The 18,969-nt window shown below is 42.3% G+C and overlaps 1 protein-coding gene across 2 annotated transcripts in view; it reads right to left on the minus strand.

Moving 5' to 3' along the window:
• PRSS12 (serine protease 12) overlaps positions 1 to 18,969 on the minus strand; it is a 562,235-nt gene that overhangs the window by 448,875 nt on the left and 94,391 nt on the right. For both annotated transcript variants that reach the window (XM_069230157.1, XM_069230158.1), the window contains exon 2: positions 12,271 to 12,412. In XM_069230157.1, the coding sequence (XP_069086258.1) occupies positions 12,271 to 12,412 (142 nt within the window). The remainder of the gene's footprint in view (positions 1 to 12,270; positions 12,413 to 18,969) is intronic.

The raw sequence follows: 18,969 nt of genomic DNA on the forward strand, positions 1-18,969 counted from the left end.
GTGCCCGAGATGGCTTTAGAATAATGGTGCCTCAGTATTCACATTGAACTGCAACAGCCCTGTGTTGGAATGGAAAGTTTTAGGCACCTGCATGTGATTATATACAAATTAAGCACTGAGTAAGCTAAAGTGATTAAACGTGGATTTACATATATAAGAAAAGCCGGAAATTGCCTTAGAATAATGCTGCCTCACTATTCACATTGAGCTGCAGCAGCCACACATTGCAAAGGAAAGCTTTAGACACCGCATGTCATTATTTACAAATTAGGCACTGCATGAGTGAGCTAAAGGGGTTAAAAATGACAGTACATATATTAAAAATGCCCAAGATGGCTACAGAATAATGGTGCCTTCGTACTTACATTAAACTGAAACAGCCCTGCGTTGCAAAGAAAAGCTTTAGGCACCAGCACATGATTATTTACAAATGAAGCACTCTGCTAGAGGGGTTAAAATTTGCTGTACAGATATAAAAAATGCCCAGGATGGCTTTAGAATAATTCTGTCTTAGTATTCACATTGAACTCCAGCAGCCGCATATTGCAAAAGAAATCTTTAGGGATGCGCACATGATCATTTACAAATTAAGCACTGCAAGAGTGAGCTATAGGGGTTAAACGTTGCTGTACATGTATTACAAATGCCTGAGAGGGCTTTAGAATAATGCTGCCTCAGTAGTCACATTGAACTGCAGCAGTACCATGTTACTAAGGAAAGCTTTAGGCCCTGGCACAATGTTATTTACAAATTAAGTACTGCAAAGAGTGAGCTAAGGGGTTAAAAGTAGCTGTACATATATTAAAAATCCCTGAGATGGCTTTGGAATAGTGGTGCCTCAGTATTCACATGGAACTGCAACAGCCAAGCATTGCAAAGGAAAGTTTTAGGCACCTGCACGTGATCATTTACAAATTAAGCACTGCAAGGTTGAGCTAAAGGGGTTAAAAGTGGCTGTACATATATTAAAAATGCCTGAGATGGCTTTAGAATAATGGTGCCTTAGTATTTACATTGAACTGCAGCAGCTGTGTGTTGCAAAGGAAAGCTTTAGGCACCTGCACGTGATTATTTACAAATTAAGCTCAGCAAGATTGAGCTAAAGGGGTTAAAAGTGGCTGTACATATATTAAAAGTGCCCGAGATGGCTTGAGAATAATGGTCTCTCAGTATTCACATTGAACTGCAACAGCCAAGCATTGCACAGGAAAGCAAAATCGTCACATTGGGAGAAACTTAATAATTGCCCATTGTATAACAATTGTATGAAATGTTGGCTATATAGTCATGAAAAGTAAAATTAATTTATAGGGAAGGAGAATCAAGCGATATGGCTTCCATGGAGCACGCAGGAGAAACAAAAGAAATAATGTGAAGTAACTGGTAGTCATGCAAAGCTCTCCAATAATACCAATCAAGTTTGTGCTGTGTAAAAGTTGAAAGCGCCATGGAGCGTGAAGGGGAAAGACAAAAGAACCTAGAGCTGCTGACTTTAGAACTGAGGACTGGGGTTCGAGTCATGGTGTGAGCCCAACATCACTTAATTTCGTCGTGCCTAAAAAAAATGAATATGTCCTTGTGTAATGTAGCTGGTACTCATGTAAAGCCTCAAATATCTTCGGGGCCAGTTTGACATGAGCAGGGAACAAAGCAAAAAAGGTCCCCTAAAACACAGATAAACAGGACAAAGCGTAATTATACAGTAGTCGGTTCCTGCTCCCAAAGAGAAAAAGGAGGGACAAAGAGGCATGACTGACTACTAGCAAGGAAGGATTTTGAAATGACACTGAAATGAGCAAATGAAATGGGTGTAAGCCCACGATCTAAAAATGAGAGCCGGTTATTTCCACCTGCACTCCCCGACAGCAAAATAAGCACAGATTATGAGAGGGAACGTAGGTCAAGGGACAAAAAGCTCATGACTGGCCTTTTATTTTTTAGATAAAGTGAAAATATGTCACAAAAACCTGGAAAAGACAGTAACATGACCCCCTTGTTTGCAAAATACTCATGGAGAAGAGGTTGAATTGGATTGTGTGGCGAGATCTGCATGCTTTACACATCCTAGAAGTGTGTGGGATACTGCCAAAAATGTGCACACTAATTTGCAGCCAGTAGCCACAAGAATTAGATTTGTTACCACCAAAATAACATCCACAAGCTGTGAAACCTACTGCATGGAACTTCAATGGCATTTCACCCATGCCAAACACTGAACTGCATCCAACTCAATCACTCCAGTTCAGTCAATGGCAAGATTGCAACCTGGCTGAGGATGATTTCGCAAAGCTAAATTACTGTGAAAGAGAGGTCCTTGTCTGTGCAGGCCTATTTTTCTGTACTGTTCTGGGCTATATTTATTACTCTGTGGTATTATAGGGTGATTTACTACCAGGAAGTATGTTTGTCCAGTCACTGGCCCTCATTGCTACTTAGAGCAGGTAAACCAGAAAATTAATAGTGGAGAGCCACCCAGGGGGCTTAATTTCAGGTTGGTGAGCACTAGCCGTATACCAAAATGTTTTGAATGTAAATTGTGCAACAAACCTCATTCCAAAATATGATAAAGACTTGTGATTGTTCTAAAAACTGAATAGCATACCTGGGAACCTGCAATCCTTGTATAAAAGACTGACATAAATTCCTTATTAAAGGTGAATTGTGACATACTTAGTCACCTGCTATGAAGAAATGACATTGCCGTTCAACTGTAATTACTTATTACAGTTGAGTTCTGACATCATAGTGCCTGCTCCTAGTGCCAGCAGCTAATGGGATTGACATGACCAGGAAAAAATATAATTCACTTTTCTCCGCATTCTGCAGCACACATCCATAGATAAATAAGCCTCTAAGGATTGTTTTTGCTCAAGAAAGTATCACTTCCTGCACCAAAACAATCCTGACCACAATGCAGGCACCCTTGCACCGTGGCTGTGAAAGTGGTTGGAAAGTGGTCAGACAGGAACTGTTTGAAACAACATTAACATAATGCCCCTTTGCAAGTAATTTTACAGTACTCCAAGAAGTGTTCTCCTCTACTCCGTAGCTGAACAGTTCATCTGGTGCAGAGGTGATGGGGGGAATGGAGGGTGCTAAGCTTGCTCCACCAATGGAAAATTTGGCCATATTGAACTAAGAGGCAAATAATTTGTCATGTGCCAGCTCTCTCATGGCATATATTGTCATTAAAGCTGAAACAACATCACAGTTTACTCAAACTAAATACAAGAGATGTTTTGTGTACCCTCCTTCTGAACTGTCTTATTTAAGGTGCTGTTCTTAATTATGATGAAGAAAACATAGGCACAGTGGAATAAATAATTGTGAAGGATGACATAATGTGGTCAAATGTGGAAGCCAAGATTGAACCTAGGTTTCCTGATTTCACACTGTGCAATTAGGCCACTAGAGGTCCACCTTTCCAGTTTTACATCAAATATTAACGTGTTGTGTTTAATTGCTTGAGGGGATACTTCTGTACACTGTGTTAAATAATTACATGTTAGATTATGTTGATTTAAGACACCTTTCTAGAAAAAAAGCACAAGTTAAGGAAAGGCAGGGTACTTGATTTTAGAGTTGCTGTAGCTGACATCCATTGACTAAACAGAGACGGATTTCAAGAGCGGTGCAAGCTTCTTACCAGCTCAGTCAAAGCAAGTACATGTATTAATAGAACAAAAGAAGAGCCAGTGAAGAAACAGGTCTTCAATGAAGCAAATGTGCATAAGTAGGCAACAGACCTTTTTAGGCAGTGTTTATGCCAGATAGTTTTTTTGCATTTTTTTAATGATTACATTTGTCTGTTGGAGTCGGAGTGTAGCAGGGCTAATCATCAAGCCCCTGTAGAGTGCTGTGAAAGTGGTCAGAGAGGAATCATTAACATAACACAACTTTCTTACAATTTCACACCACTCCCAGAAGTGTCCCCTTCTGCCAGGGGTGGCTCCTTTGCTATGGTGGAGGCGCATTGCCCCCCTCCCAGCAGCAGCATTTGTGAACCTTTAAAAATAAAACGATAATAAACCATGTTTATTATTCTTTTATTTTTAAAGGGGCATGGCCATGGGGTGATGACAGCCATGGAGGGGAGGGCACACAGTACTCCCCTCAGTGTGCATCTATGTTTGGCCGATCATCTTGGGCTGGCCAAACACACCTGCACAGAGGGCTCTCTCCAACCCGGCCCTGTGTTGCCAGGCTAGAGAGAGCAGGCAGAGGCTCCTAAACTGCCTCAGAGTGCCCATCGAAGGTGCTCCAGCCAATCATAATGCTGCTCTGAGCAGCATCAGGATTGGCAGAAGGTTGGGATCCTGTGCCTGCAGTGTGGCAGAGAGTGGTGGAGTGCTCAAAGTACGTTTAAAAAAAAAAATATATATATATATATTTTTGTTTTGTCCCCCCCCCCCGCCCAACCACATTGCCCAGTCGCCAGCAGCGACTGCCTTCTTCCCTCATGGCTAGACAGCACCTCTAGTGCTGGGGTGCTAAGCTTGCCTCACTAGGTAAGAGCATGGGTGGCAGACAGAAGCCACATGAAGGCTCGGTTCATTTTAGGTTCGAGGATCTAAAGGATCTTAAGCTGAGCCAGAAAGAGGTATCTGTCAGGAGCCTTCAGAGTCCCTCTCACATCTGTTGCTAGTGACCCTGTGAAAAGGGATGGCATTAAAGTACCCAGTATCACAGATACAGAGCATGTTTAATGCACTTTTTAGGTGCAATCAACATCTGGAATGGGGAATAACAAACAGTTTTTAAAACATTGTATAATTAGTGTTTTTGAGAAATCAACAAACAAACATTCACATAGTCAGGTTCAAAGATGAGGAGCCTTGCGTCTGTGCATCATCCACCATTGCGGCGCAAATTGCAGACAAGTTGTACATAATCATACATGATTTTCTTATTGTTAGGGATGTTCTCATTCTGACTATGTGTAACAAGACCAGAACACATTTTCAGCCCACAGTGTCCAAAACAATTATTGTTAATGATTGTCCACTTACCAGTGGTGTTGTGCTAGGCACAGCAGCTGCATGATCCAACTACATTTAAAAGCTAACATTTGCTCAAGGACGAGCTAGAATGCATGGGATGGAGGCCAGCAGTGGGAGGGCTGGTTGTATGCATCCCCAACAGATTCACAGTGCAGGGTATTATTGCGGCTCTTGGTCATCTGCATCCATGAAAGCAGTCAGGATTTCCGTCCGTAGGATGAGTTTCCCACAAACTTCTCTCAGGTCCTCAAGTTGCCCATAGCCCAGCTCTCCACCTGCCGTTTTCATGTACTAAGGAGTGGTCCCTCAGAGTCTCAAGAAAATGTGTTTGGCCTATATTTGGGTTGTATATGCTACCCAGCATCACCAGGAGGGCATCAAAGCTTGCCTTAAGCAAGACGTACCATTGCAATGGCAATCTGGACTAAACTAATAGTAGCAACAGATAGAAAGTCAAAAAAAGGACTGTAACCAACCAGCAGAGATAATTCCCAAGGCTACTATCTGAGTGAGAGATGTGTGAGGGTGAGTGGCCAAGAATGGCATTCAACTTCTCCTTTACGCCCACCCCCACCATTCAACCAAATATCAGAGCAATGCGTGGAGCTCAAAGGCCTCAGATGTTAACATTAGGTCTGTGCAGAGGTGCCAACACAATATCATACAAACAAGGTAGATGAAGATGCATGTCCATAAATGCCAGGAGCCCTGGTATTGTAGGGCTGTGTCAAAGCTCATCTGACATCTGTGGCTTTATGTACGGAGGCACAGAGGCATCCCCCAATGTCAGCTCCAAGTCCAAACTGTCAGAGGGCATTTCCAGACTTCTTTAACTGGAGGTCCTCTGCAACAGTGTCCCAAATGAGTTTGCGGTCTCTAGTGCCACTACTCTCTTGCTCGCTACTTGGTCCCTGGGATGTCCCCAAGAGCCAGTTTAGTGGTGCCACTGGTGCCTCAGTAGTGGGCTTGCACCAGTTGGTGACACTCAGTTGTGTTGATGTCATTCGATCAGCGATCATAGTCTTGAGCCTGACAGGGAATAGCAGTACATAGCGCAGATCTGCCTCTCTCAATGCTTTTTTGATCTCTAAAAATGAGGCTTGTCTGCCCTGCACCTCCAGTGCGTAATCCTGGAAGATCGCCACCTTGTCTATTTGGAAGAGGCCTGCCTCGCAGGATCTCTGCAGTATAAATTCTCTACCCCTATAGATTTATAAGCATGTCACCGCAGGCCTAGTTTGTGCTCTTGGGGGTGGGGCCTGGCTAGTACTCTGTGCGCTCTCTCTAGAGCAAAGAAGTTGGATAGACAGTGTGGCACACCTATTCCAACAGCCATTTCTCGAGAAAGGCCACTGTGTCCGTGCCCTCTATCTTTTCAGGCTGCCCCACAATTCGAATATTGTTTCACAGCCGTGCCCCTCTGCATCCTCAGCATGTCTATCAAGAATGTTGACTATTCACATGTGGTTGATCATCTAGCCCTGTGATGCTCCCATAGCCGGTTTGAGGTCACCAAGAGTGTCCTCATGATACTTGACTTTAATGGTCAACTTGTGATGGTTGTCTCAAAGTAGTCCAAGATCCAGGACTGCTAAGTTTATCTTGTGATCCAGGATTTCACAAGACTTAATAATTCCCCTCAAAATTTAGATCAACAACACCACAGGATACATCTTGTTGTGTCACAAGGAGAGGGGAGTCTCCGGGCCAGTACCATATGGGGTGGGGTGGTCTCAGCTTTGGATCTGCTCCTGCACCAGTCCCCTTAGATGCTCTTGTCCATCCCTTTGCGCGACTAGTCAAGAGTTGGTAGAATGGCCAGTAGCCCCGATAGCTAGACTGCTGTTGCTTGGAGGGTCTCAAAAGTGCTCCCAATAGGGACAGAGTGCAATAAGGACAGTTGCAGTCTTGAGGCCTCTCAGTACCAGACTTTCAGTGTCATAAAGTCTGCCAGCCACATTAGGTTTAAGCTCCAGGGCATTGAATTTGGGCCATCACAGAGTGGCATCAAGGGTATGGGAAGCCTTCAGTGGAACACTTCAGTAGATCAGTGGAATAAAATCTACCAGCTGCAGTGGAATAATGGTCACCTCCGGGGCGTTGGGGCCTAAGAGTTTGGCCCACCCCAAACGTGGCCTCCAGGCTATAGGAGGTGACACACCGAGGGTCCAGCTTGCCCTAATGTGTAAATATTAGGAGGTCTGAATTTCAAAGAATCCTCGTATGGGGAGCATAAGGGCCTCAACCCAGCTGTCTCACAGCAGGCAGCAGGTTTCAGGGTCCCCTTCACAACTCTTCAAGTGCTGCTGTCCTTGCTGCATGCTTTCCGATGGTGCACGTCCTGCGGCCTCTGAGGGAGCGGGCGCCGCTGTCTACAGAAGTGCTTAATTTGAGCCGGTGGGTTCTGGTGTGGGGCACTTATTTTTTAGGGGAAATACGGAGGTAGTGAAAAAGGAAGAAGCGTCACAAAGGGAGAAAGCAGAAATCTGGGAGTGAGTTGAAGGGGTGGGGAGTGGCAGTAAATAGATCAGAGAGGCTAAAGATGGATTCAGGATTGCAGAATTCCATGCTCGCACATTTAATTGCAGCAGCCGCGTGTTTCAGTGGAGAGCTTTGGGCACCTGCACGTTTTAATTTACAAATCAAGCATTGGTCGTCGGGCCTCCGGAAGTGGGCTGGAATTGTGCTGGCTTCTCAGTGTGCCTGCACCTGAGCCTCTAAGGTCCACTGAGTTGCTATCAGTGACAGCAGGCTTCTATCTTGCTTTCATGCCTCAGTGCAGTCATTTACCGGTTGCTGTGCATTCCATGGCTCGCTCTCTCTGCAAACCTGTGTGGCAGTCTCTAGCACTGTAGCTGTGGCTAGGCAGCATTTCTTGGCTCATCCCAGTAATGCAGAGGATAGGGTTCAGCGGGGTAGCCAGCCAGAGCTCTCTACAATGCAGCCACCTTGCAGTGTGGTGGGCCACGCCCCCTGCAGAAATTGGTGTTGCCACATGGGTGTCTGCACATAAATCCAAAACGTGATACCTATTCTGTGGACTTGTTCCACCACGTGTGACCCAGTGCATTTATCTCCAGTATCACGTACAGTAATACTGATAATTCCTGTTTCTACCCAAATCAGAATTAAGAGGCCATTCGTAACAAAGGGCAACATGTACTTGGACATATTTACTCTGACATTAATTGAGGCCATTAATTGTCTGTTCATCGTGAACTATAGGCACATATTTAGACAATTGGTGCACATTCCTGTTGGCAGTGTTATTCATGGGACAATGGTACCCCTATCGATACTGTAAAGGAAACGTGGAACATGTATGCTGACACTGCATTCCCAATAATATATTTGTATCTCACTATCAGACAGGAGCAAAATATTTTTGCTGTACATTGTTTTTCATGGCTAATCTGCTGTTCAACAAAGTGATTATTTTCTGACACCAATACATATGTTCTCTATGGTAACACAGCTGTCTCCTAATTGGCTACGTTTGTGGCCTGAGAAGGTCCTTGCTGGAGCAGACGATGAATAATTCCAGTGTGTCAAAGGACTGCATAGTGCAAACATATGATTATAAATAATAATATCTTCACCTAGACATGGGCTAATTGTTGTATTCTGTTTTAGCAAGAGCTTCTGTGAGGTGGCGGGAAGCAGTGTTAAGCACTGTCACTGGACAAAACTAATCAGTGAAAATGTGCAAAATCCATTCATAGTGAAATGTGGTAGGCAGAAAAGTTTTGCAATTCTGTCCGACTGTGTGAAAGTCGATTGGTTTCGGGAGGATTCCATGAAATTACAAGGTGACCTTCAAAAGGTCGTGTCATTTTACCTTGCGCAAAACAGTGAAACGTACACTGAAATTGTGTGGATGTGAAAACCTTAAAATATCTTGAATTAGAGTGCTTTTTGGGTTTCACGTTCTACAGCAAAAAAACAAAGTTCAGGCATTAGCAAAATTAATAGGTCTTCCAGAATTGCAATTATTATATAATTAGTTTTATTACATCGGCCTAAGTATCCTTTACAGGGACCACCTTGGTTGAACATTTCTTGTGAAAAAGGAGCTCCGGTGCCCCACTTCTGAAGTGGTATCACTGCTGTCCAAGAACACTACCCCCTCATGAGGTAGGTCACTATAAATATTGGTTGAGGGTATCTAAAGCACAATTAAATGCAATATCCATAAGCCTCTATAATTAGCTCCTATTGCCTATCATTTTAGGTCTTTTTTGTGCTGCCTGGTATCTTCTGAACAAGGCAGCTCCGCGCACCCTAAATCGATGTCCCAATGCTTACCACGAGGGCTGCCGAGGATACTTTGTTGTTCCAACTGTTGACTTTTCCACTTTCACATGAGAATTCCTTTCTATTCTCTTCTGGCCTGCTCCCTAAATGGCCTTTTTATTATTATTTTTTAGATATCTGGTGCTCACATTTTGTCCTGATGATGACCTCGTATTGATCTGAGGTCGAAACACCATTGACTATAGACATCTATATACTATACTGTAACCTATAAAGAATATGTCTTGTTGAGCTTTTTGATGCATTGTTTGTCTCTGAACATTTCTCCATGTGTGAGCCCTTGATTTCTTTGAAAAAATACCAAAAATATATTTTCTACTGTGAAAATAAATAGCTAAACAGGGAATTCTCTATCTGTCTCATGAATAGGCAAATCTAATAGTTTTGCAGGTCATACGCATATTGATATTATATATAGAATGTTTATTCTTATGACAAAAAATTCTATGAAATAAATATATTTTGGTCTCTATATATTACATAGAGACTCATGTATGCTTTTTGGATTAATAGCATTGTGAACCGTTACTCTCTATACTTATTGTTATTGTATCGCCCCAGGTTCTATAAAATCTTAGGGGTTATCCATGTCCTCATTATTATGATCTTTGACTATAGCAAAAAAAAATTAAAGAGGGGGCTGCTGAGGGATGTAATGCATGGCAGCCATCTTGTAATGTGTGTTATACTCTCTTCTTTCCACATTTTCTGCTTTCTGATTTGGTTCTTCTCATCATAGCTTCTGAAATGTGGTAATTTACCTCTTCTTACTAGTGCGGTGAGCCCCTTTAGGCTTGTCATAATGTTCTGTGTGCTTTCAGCTTCACCCATGCTGTGATCTATTTCATCACTCCACCAAAGAGTATAAATGGCGACTCTCACCACTGCTTTATAGTTCACCCCATTGCTTAATAATTCCCAGATAAACTTCACCCTCTCCCGTATACTACTGTGCGCACCTTCAATCTTCTCCTTCAATACTGCTCCAAGCATCTTAGCCGTCCTACAGTGCTGCCCTATGCACAGCCACGCCCTTCTACTCCAGGACCGCTCCAAGCATCAGCCTTCCAAAAGACTCTGTTTTGCTCATTTAACACATTCCTTGACATTGCTTCAGGCACATCCCCCACCAAACACCGTACTTTCAGTGCATTTTGCCAGTCAGTCACTAATGCTCTAAGTACTTAACAGTTCACCACCCCAGGACTGATTTACAGCTCCATGTGAACCTCGGTATCTCCAGACTTATTTCTTTAGCAGAGGCAACCATTACATGAGGAGAACGGCCTTAACAAGGCGGGCAGAGCCATGCCTACAGTTTTCTCGCAAGCACAACAACAGTTGCCTCAACAACGAATCTGCTTTTAACACGCATCTGCCTGAACCACAGCAGAGACATAAGCACTAGCATAATAAAGTACTGGGACATCATCGCAAGCACTGATTTGCACTTCATTTTAGGTAGCTGTAGATGTAACCAGACTAATTGCCCACACTCACAGTGCAAAATAGAGTCACTGGCTAAAGTGGGTTGATGCATAGACACGTTCAGTATAGTTCCGTGGGTAGAAGGAAAATGTGAATGACAGACATATGGATGAAGAGGGGAAACCCAAAGCCAATCAATATTTCTAGATATGATATGTAAGAAAGCAGGGGGATCGGGTACTTTTATGGGCCGGTGGGGTTACTTTTAGGGCTCAGGGCCGGGGGGGGGGAAGGGGTTAGGGCTCAGAGCAGGGGGTGGAAGGGGCAGTTTTAAGGGCTGGGGTGTGGTGGATTGTAAAATATGGTATCAGGTGTTATGGGACAGAGCAGGGGAGAATTTACCACGCATGTCACTTTACCCAACATGCATTTACAATGAAATTTGTTTTAAAGGCATGCGTGGTAAAGACGCTGTCGTTGTTCAGACAGCATTGTTAAGGCCTGTGTGGTTTAGGCATGCATAATTCCACCATACAACCTTACTTGAATCTGGGACAGGGCTGTGAACTTACAAGAGTAGGAGGAAGTGAGTGTTGCAAGGATAGTGATGAGAAGAAAGACACAGAGTAAAGACAGAAGATAAGGAATGGGAAAGAAATGGATATGGATAAAAGCCGCAGAGTAATAGGACAAGTAGCTAGTTTGTGGACTGTTAATGCATTTTAATAAGTGTTCTTTAAAGAGGTGAGACTTAGTAGCACTGGGGATGTCTTGATGGGTAGGGCGATATTATTCCCCATCCTGTGTGCATTGGTGGATATGGAGAGACACGTGAATAGGTAATAAGTGGGTTGAAGTTGGAAGGGAAAGGGACAGATGGGTTACAAGTGAGGAAAGGGCTAAGAGGCTGCGGTCGAGAGAGGTCGAAGAGGAGAGACAAGAGGAAAATGAAAGGAAAAGAGAGGGAGAGAGTTTGAATACGAGACAGGGAACGAGAGATGTGTGATAATGAATTACAAAGTGTAAATTATTTTTTCCTCTTGATCTCTCTTATTGCAGAGTGAATTGCGCAAAGAACCTGGCAGAGGGAGGTCAGCCCCCAATGCGGCAGTCCGGCTGAAATTTTGTTAAATGATTTGGTTGTAAAATATACCCTAAAACGTTGGGAAGGAAACAGCGAAAACCTATCTGGGCCCCCGTTTCAGTGCAAGGGAAGAGGTAAAGAATATGAATTTCGCCTTGTCCCTTCATTAGGAGTTTTATTTTAAGTAAATAAATGAGAGTTACAGTTGCACTACTGTCAGACAGACAGAATATGGTCTCGATGAAGCAACTGCACAATGTACCTGTAAGCCTTGGCATGTGAAAATATCAGTTTGAAAACCGAAGTTCTAATTAAATATTTAAAAGTTATCTGTGATTTAGTCTGCTGTGAGCAAATCTTTTTAAAAAATTACCGTCAATCAAATGGTCTGTGTATGACAGCCCAGTCCTTTAACTTCCGGCCGCCACTCTGACATGCACTCACCCAAGCTCGAGCTGACGACACACCACCGAGGCATCATTATCGTCCCAGTGCCTGCTGCAGATGGCTCCCCACGCTCCGTTCAAGTAGACTTCCACTGTGCTCTCACCAGACCCGCTCTTCCCTTCTCGGAGACGGACAGACCCTGTAGGGGTGGAAAGTAAAACTGCTTAGAGGCAGAGAGGTGCAGGTATAAAGAAAGTTCTGGACAACCTCTTTGGAAACTTCTTTAGCACACGGTACACGTTTTTGTAGTCCTGTTGGTACATTTAATTACCATTATCCAAGGAGATGTTCTGAAAAGTCCTCGCCATCAGTGCTCTGAATAGAGATCTGTAATGCATTCACCATCGCTGGCCGTGGAAACCATGATGTGTTGGGTAATAGGATGTCTACTACAAGCAGTCTGTAACCCTGGTAAGGTACGGGCCATTACAGAAAGAACAATTTCACTGCCAGGGAGCCACACCCCTTGGATTAGGTGGGTCAGTGTTAATACATGTGCATGGGGACAGGACCTTTGGAAATGTGGCCTGCACCCTTCCACCAATGACACTCTTACTGCTAAAGTAGGCTTTCGTATTATGGAAGGTTTCCTGATGGTTGCTTGGCTAGATCACCTTCCGATTCCATTCACCCTCTTAAATGTGCATGTCAGATCTTTACGCCAACGACTGAGAAAGATGGCCTATGCTAGATATCTACATATATGGGTTTTGATGATCTAGAGGAGAAGATTAAAATCATCTATTCTAAAACCAATCTGGAAGATGTGCCATTTGATCAAACCTCGTCACTTATACTGCAATACAATTTCTTTGCACTAGATAAGGTAGGTGCCCCTCAAGTCAATTTTAATAAGTTTAAAAGGTCTGCAGTCGGATACTCTGCTTTTCCTAAGGACAAAAGAACCGTTCGAGCCTTTGAAACAAAATGAAGAAAACTCTCCTCTGCTTTCAAAAGACATTTTATAAAAATTAAAATAAGTTTTGTTGGTCAGTATTAACTATTTTAGTAACCATCTCAATGAAGCTAACAACAGACATAGAAAGTGTCTTTAACTGTTGAGAGAGGCATGCATTAAAATGACTGAATGTAAAATTGATGAATTTGCAATATTCTTCTACAGTACAATTAGCGTAGTGAAACAGGAATTCTGCTCATTCAATTTGGATATCTGTGGCACTGATATATCTAATAAAGCAAACACATCATGGACTCATTTTAGACAAGTCATGGAGGATTCACTCAAAGACATGGTGAATTGCATGTCATCCTTCAGCTTGTGAGAAAACCAGTTCCCTTCAAACCTGGCAACACAGCTAAAATAACAGTCAACACTTGGTACCAGATCCACTTAAATCGTCAACTCTTCCCTGAAGCATGGTTCTGTTCCTGGCCTTCTGAAAGTTGGGCTTGTCAACCATCTACTCAAAAATCAATAAATTACTCAAATTATCTAGACAATTTCTGTCCTGTTAAACCACCTCATTCCTAAAATCGTGGAAAACTTGACCGCATTTCATCTGAAGGATTAACATCGTTTTTGGTGATTTTCTGTCATCGTTTCTCTCCTTACACAGAACTGAAACCTGTTAAGTGGCAGTGATAGAAGTCACCCTAAAATTATTTGATCAAAATGACAGTTGTCCTCTAATTCTGTTAGATTCATCCTTGGCCTTGACGGACCATAAAATCCTCCTCTAACTTCAAAGAAACGCTGAGACTTAGTAATGCTGTAGTAGCACCCATCTGAACCTTCCTCTTGTATAAATGTGTAGAAATGAGTGAGCCTCTCTCCTGACTCAACTCTCTACCCCATGTTATTCTCAAGGGCTCAGAATATTGGCACCCCCTATTTCTTTCAAATCTATGTTGAACCCTGTTGAGTCCTTAGTGATGAACTAGAGATTCTGTATCATATCTAGGCTGATGATACCCAGTTATACCTTAAATGACCACTAACCCTGACCACGCAATCCTGTCTTCCTGGGTGAAAAACAGACACCTAAACTTAATGAACTCAAAACAAAATTAATTCTTACCTTAGCAAACTTTGATTAGTGTATGACTGTAAATTGTATTATTGAGATTCAGGCTGCTGGGTTTCAGCCTCAAATCGGACAATATCCTACAAGTCACATTAGGTAAGAAACCTAACCTTGAAGCCCAGGTTACAATTTTCGCTAACAGGGTATTTTATAATTCAAGTTATTTTGCAACTACAAACCTTTTTAACAGCCTGTTGACCTAAAAACTGAACTGAAATGCCTTGTTCTCGCCGCATCGCAGCTATGGCAGTGTCCTCACTAGACTTCCAAAGAAAAGCCTGGTCCCTTTACAAAGGTTTTCCTCCATGCAGAAAATTCCAGCTCCTCAAAACTCTCTGCCATATACCTAAAAGTGACCCTCTCATGGGGATTTCCCGTTTTAGAAGCGAAGTAAACCACTGCCTACAGATCCGAGGTTTCAAGTAAAGATTTTCTGTCCCACGATCTTTTTCATGCCTAAAGCAAGGAACACTTCACCCATCTCATCAGAATGCTTAAACCATTAAATTGATTTACGCACCTCATGAAAATACACCTGCTTGTGAATTATCTGAGAGCATGATATCCTTCTACTCGATTTTTTAAACAACCATGCTTCTTTTAAAGATCTATCATTCAGGACATGTATAATCAAGACTCTTGATCTGCGTATATAAACAAACATTAGGAAAGCGAATCGGTCTGTTATTATGATGGTTATTTTCTTTTTGATCAGAAGCATATACCACAAAGGAAAAGTAAAGAGCATACAATGATCTGCCATATGCTTGCAATAAATATTTTACATTTAAACAAGAACTAACCATCACAAATAACTTTTAAACAACAGTACGAGTGCTGTCTAGCAGGCACTACTACTTAAAAGAAGGTATAGACACTTTTGTTCGTTTTAATGCACCTCGCTGAAAAATATTATTATTGGTGTAAGTAAAAGGTACCGTTGGCTTTGAATCAATGTAACTGGAAAAAACTTAAACACACAAGGATAACTAAAACAGTAATAAGGATGTAAATGAAAAGACATAAGCACTAGCATAATAAAGTATTGGGACATCATCGCAAGCACTGATGTGCACTTCATTTTAGGTAGCTGTAGATGTAATCAGACTAATTGTCCACACTCACAGAGCAACATAGAGTCACTACCTAAAGTGGGTTGATCCATAGACACTTTCAGTATAGTTTGGTGGGTACAAGCAAAATGTGAATGGCACTTAGACTTATGGATGAAGAGGGGAAACCCAAAGCCAATCAATATTTCTTGATATGATATGTAAGTATTTTTTTTGTTTTGAATTTTGTGGATTACGTGAATCTGGTTAGATTGCTAAAGCTGATATAGGCCAGACCCAAAAACAAATCCAAAATTTCTGCAGGCCTTGCGTCGATTTTCCGACGCAAAGGGATTGTCTTCTCTTTGGTGACGTCTTTGTGGCCCAGAACAGGAGGCAAGCTCAATCCAAGCCTTTGGAGAGCACTTGTGGGGAAGGCAGAGTCCTTCCAGCAGAGTCTTGGGACAGCAGACAGCAGGGCAACAAGCAGGGCAGCAGTCCTTCCAGCAAAGCAGACCAGATGAGTCCTTTGGGCAGCCAAGCAGTCGCTCTGAAGGAGTCCAGTTGTAGATGCAGCAGTGTCTAATTGTGGAGGGTCACAGACCCGGTATATACACCCCAAAATGCTTTGAAGTAGGAAAAACTTCAAAGAGTGGTTTTGAAATTCACAAGTTCCCCTTTCAACCCAGTCCTGTCTGCCAGGATCCCTGTGGGGGGGTTATCAGTCCTTTATGTGAGGCAGGCCACTGGCCTTTGATGTGTAAGAGAGAGCCCTTCCACCCTTCCTGCCCAGGGATACCCATTCAGTATGCAGATGAATGAAGATGTGACTAAGTGTCCTGTGTTTATGGGTGTCTGGGTGTAATGCACAAGGGGAGCGGTCAACCAGCACAGATGAGACATAGATTGGAGACAGGCTGTAAGGCACAGATGGCAGTAAATGTAGAGAAATGCCCACTTTCTAAAAGTGACATTTCTAAAATAGTAATATTATATACAACTTCACCAGTAAGCATGATTCCCATCTGGCCATACTAAAAATGACAGGGCTACTACCTTCAGATCAGAATCTACCACATAAAAGTGTATAAGGGCAATTCTAATGCTGGCCTATGAGAGGAGTAGGCCTCACAGTAATGAAAACTAATTTCTGAGTTTTTCACTACCAGGACATGTAAAACACATATGTACATGTCCTGCCTTTTACTTACATAGAACCCTGACATATGGGTTACCTAGGGCCTACCTTAGGGGTCACTTATATGCAGAAAAGGGGAGTTTTAAGGCTTGGCAAGTAGTTTTAAATGCCAAGTTGAAGTGGCAGTAAAACTGCACACCCAGGCGTTGTAATGGCGGACCTGAGACATGGTTTCGGGACTACTTATGTGGGTGGCAAAATCAGTGCTGCAGACCCACTAGTAGTGTTTAATTTACAGGCCCTGGGCACATCTAGTGCACTTTACTAGGGATGTATAGGTAAATTAAATATGTCAATTGGGTAGAGCCAATGTTGCCATGTTTTAGAAAGAGAACACATGCACTTTAGCACTGGTTAGCAGTAGTAAAGTGTCCAGAGTCCTAAAGTCAACAAAAATGAAGTCCAAAAAAGAGGAGGAGGAAGGCAAAAAGTTGGGGTGGCCCTTCTGAGAGGGCAATTTTCCAACAAGCATTATCAAAGGGCACCTGCAAATTACTGGAGATGTTGACACAACTGTAGAAGAGACTTCATTCTTAACTTCACCTATAGTCAGGGCCACTAGAATTATGTAATTTTGTAGCAGAGATGTTTTCTGCATAATTATGGATTTTCCACACTTACCATCACCTACATACTCTGCAGATTTTAACAAAAAATGTATTTCTAGCTCAAAGATACTAACAATGGGGTGACACATGTTGCCACACATTTGAAAGCCCTTCCCAAAATTGACCGGCCAGCTTTGTGTTGCTTATTGCTGTATTTGGGGCTTAAACTGTTACTAATGGATAAAACCTTTGCTCGGACAGTGTTAACGTTTAAAAGTGACAAAAAAAACAAGTAAACCTACCATAATCTATGCCACATTCGCTTGCATAATTTGCATTTTCTTGCCGCATTTAGTTAACACCCAAGATGTTGGGGAAAAGAATGCAAATATGACGTAGATACATTTTATGGGGAAAAAAATTATGAAGGTTTAGGCATGATCGCCCCAATGCATCCAAAAAAGAGTTTAGCGTCGTAAAAGAATGGGCGAAGGTGGGAGGAGCCTTAGTAGTAAAGTGGTTATAAATGTTTATGATGGCTTTTTCAGTCTAAACAAATTAGCTACATTCTGCTTATTGATGCAATTACTTTTATGACTGTTTGAATGGTACTATTGTGGTTGCTGTAGCGCAAATATATTGTCATGCGTTTCTACTGCACACACATTGCCTGGGCTCATTTTGTCCGTTTATAGCTAGAATCTTTTTTTCGGCAATACTGCTACCTTATGTTGTGCAGTGCTGAACAGTCTGCAGAACGGCTATGTGATATATCTTAATGGCGATAAATGTACATTTCTAATGGACTATTGGCAAGTATCTTAACGTTTAAAATGAAAATTAATGAATGATGAATAAAAGATTTTAAAACTACTTTGGAGCATGAAGTGTCCGACTGTGTGGCAGAAGTCATCAAAAATTAGATGGATTATGTAGTGTGTATAGCCGTTTACTAAGTTTGACCTTAATATAATTAGGGGCACATTCTATTGACAATTTCTTTAGTCAATACTTTCATGCCGGACAAGCGAGAAAGAGTCATTTGTGGACCACAAATGACAAGACAGGTACATCAACGTTTTGAAATAAAAGCCTTCTTTACAGTTCTTTACAGCAAAGAGAGAGGTAATACTCAGACCGACAGCTATGATGAATGCCTTATTCGGAGCCCAGTGCTACAACTGGGTGCACAATACTCCCGGGGAAGTACAATTTCCGTGTGCCACTAGATCCGCTCTGGAACCAGGTTCAGACTTTTGACTTATGCAATACACAATGTGACTATGGTCTGTATCTTGTTTTTCACACGCAGTAGTTCTCTTCATTGGACTATTTTGCATACACAGTTTCCTCCAGGTTCAGGTAGGGAGAGCAAATTGCACTTGTAAAATTCAGTGGGCAGAGCACACATGTGCATGAAACCCATGATGTTAACTAAGTGTAGGGCAGCATTAGAAATGAGGCCATTAGTGTTTTTTCGAAAACTCCCTGTACTATGGAAATTAACTAGAACACAAGAAGCAGGGAGTATCTTGGTGGGGTGTGTGAGCTTCAGATTTCCCAACTATCAAACTGGCATATAACGTTTAAATACATTACATGACAAGCAGGGTGAACGAGAGGGGCTTAAGCGGCAGTGTAAAGGGAGATGAATGCTGACTGGTAGGAGTACTAAGAGAACGGACACAATATTTTGAAAAATAACCATTATTTTTGAGGACTTTCAAAGCAGAGCAGAAAAGAGTGTGTTTTTTTTTGTTATGTGTGAATGTAAATATCTCTGGTAAAATCCATCCGACATCTCACGATACCCAACCCCGAAAGCAACTGTACCCAACTATTTATCAGAAAAT

Source organism: Pleurodeles waltl, chromosome 1_1, assembly GCF_031143425.1.
Source record: "Pleurodeles waltl isolate 20211129_DDA chromosome 1_1, aPleWal1.hap1.20221129, whole genome shotgun sequence".
Lineage (NCBI taxonomy): Eukaryota > Metazoa > Chordata > Amphibia > Caudata > Salamandridae > Pleurodeles > Pleurodeles waltl.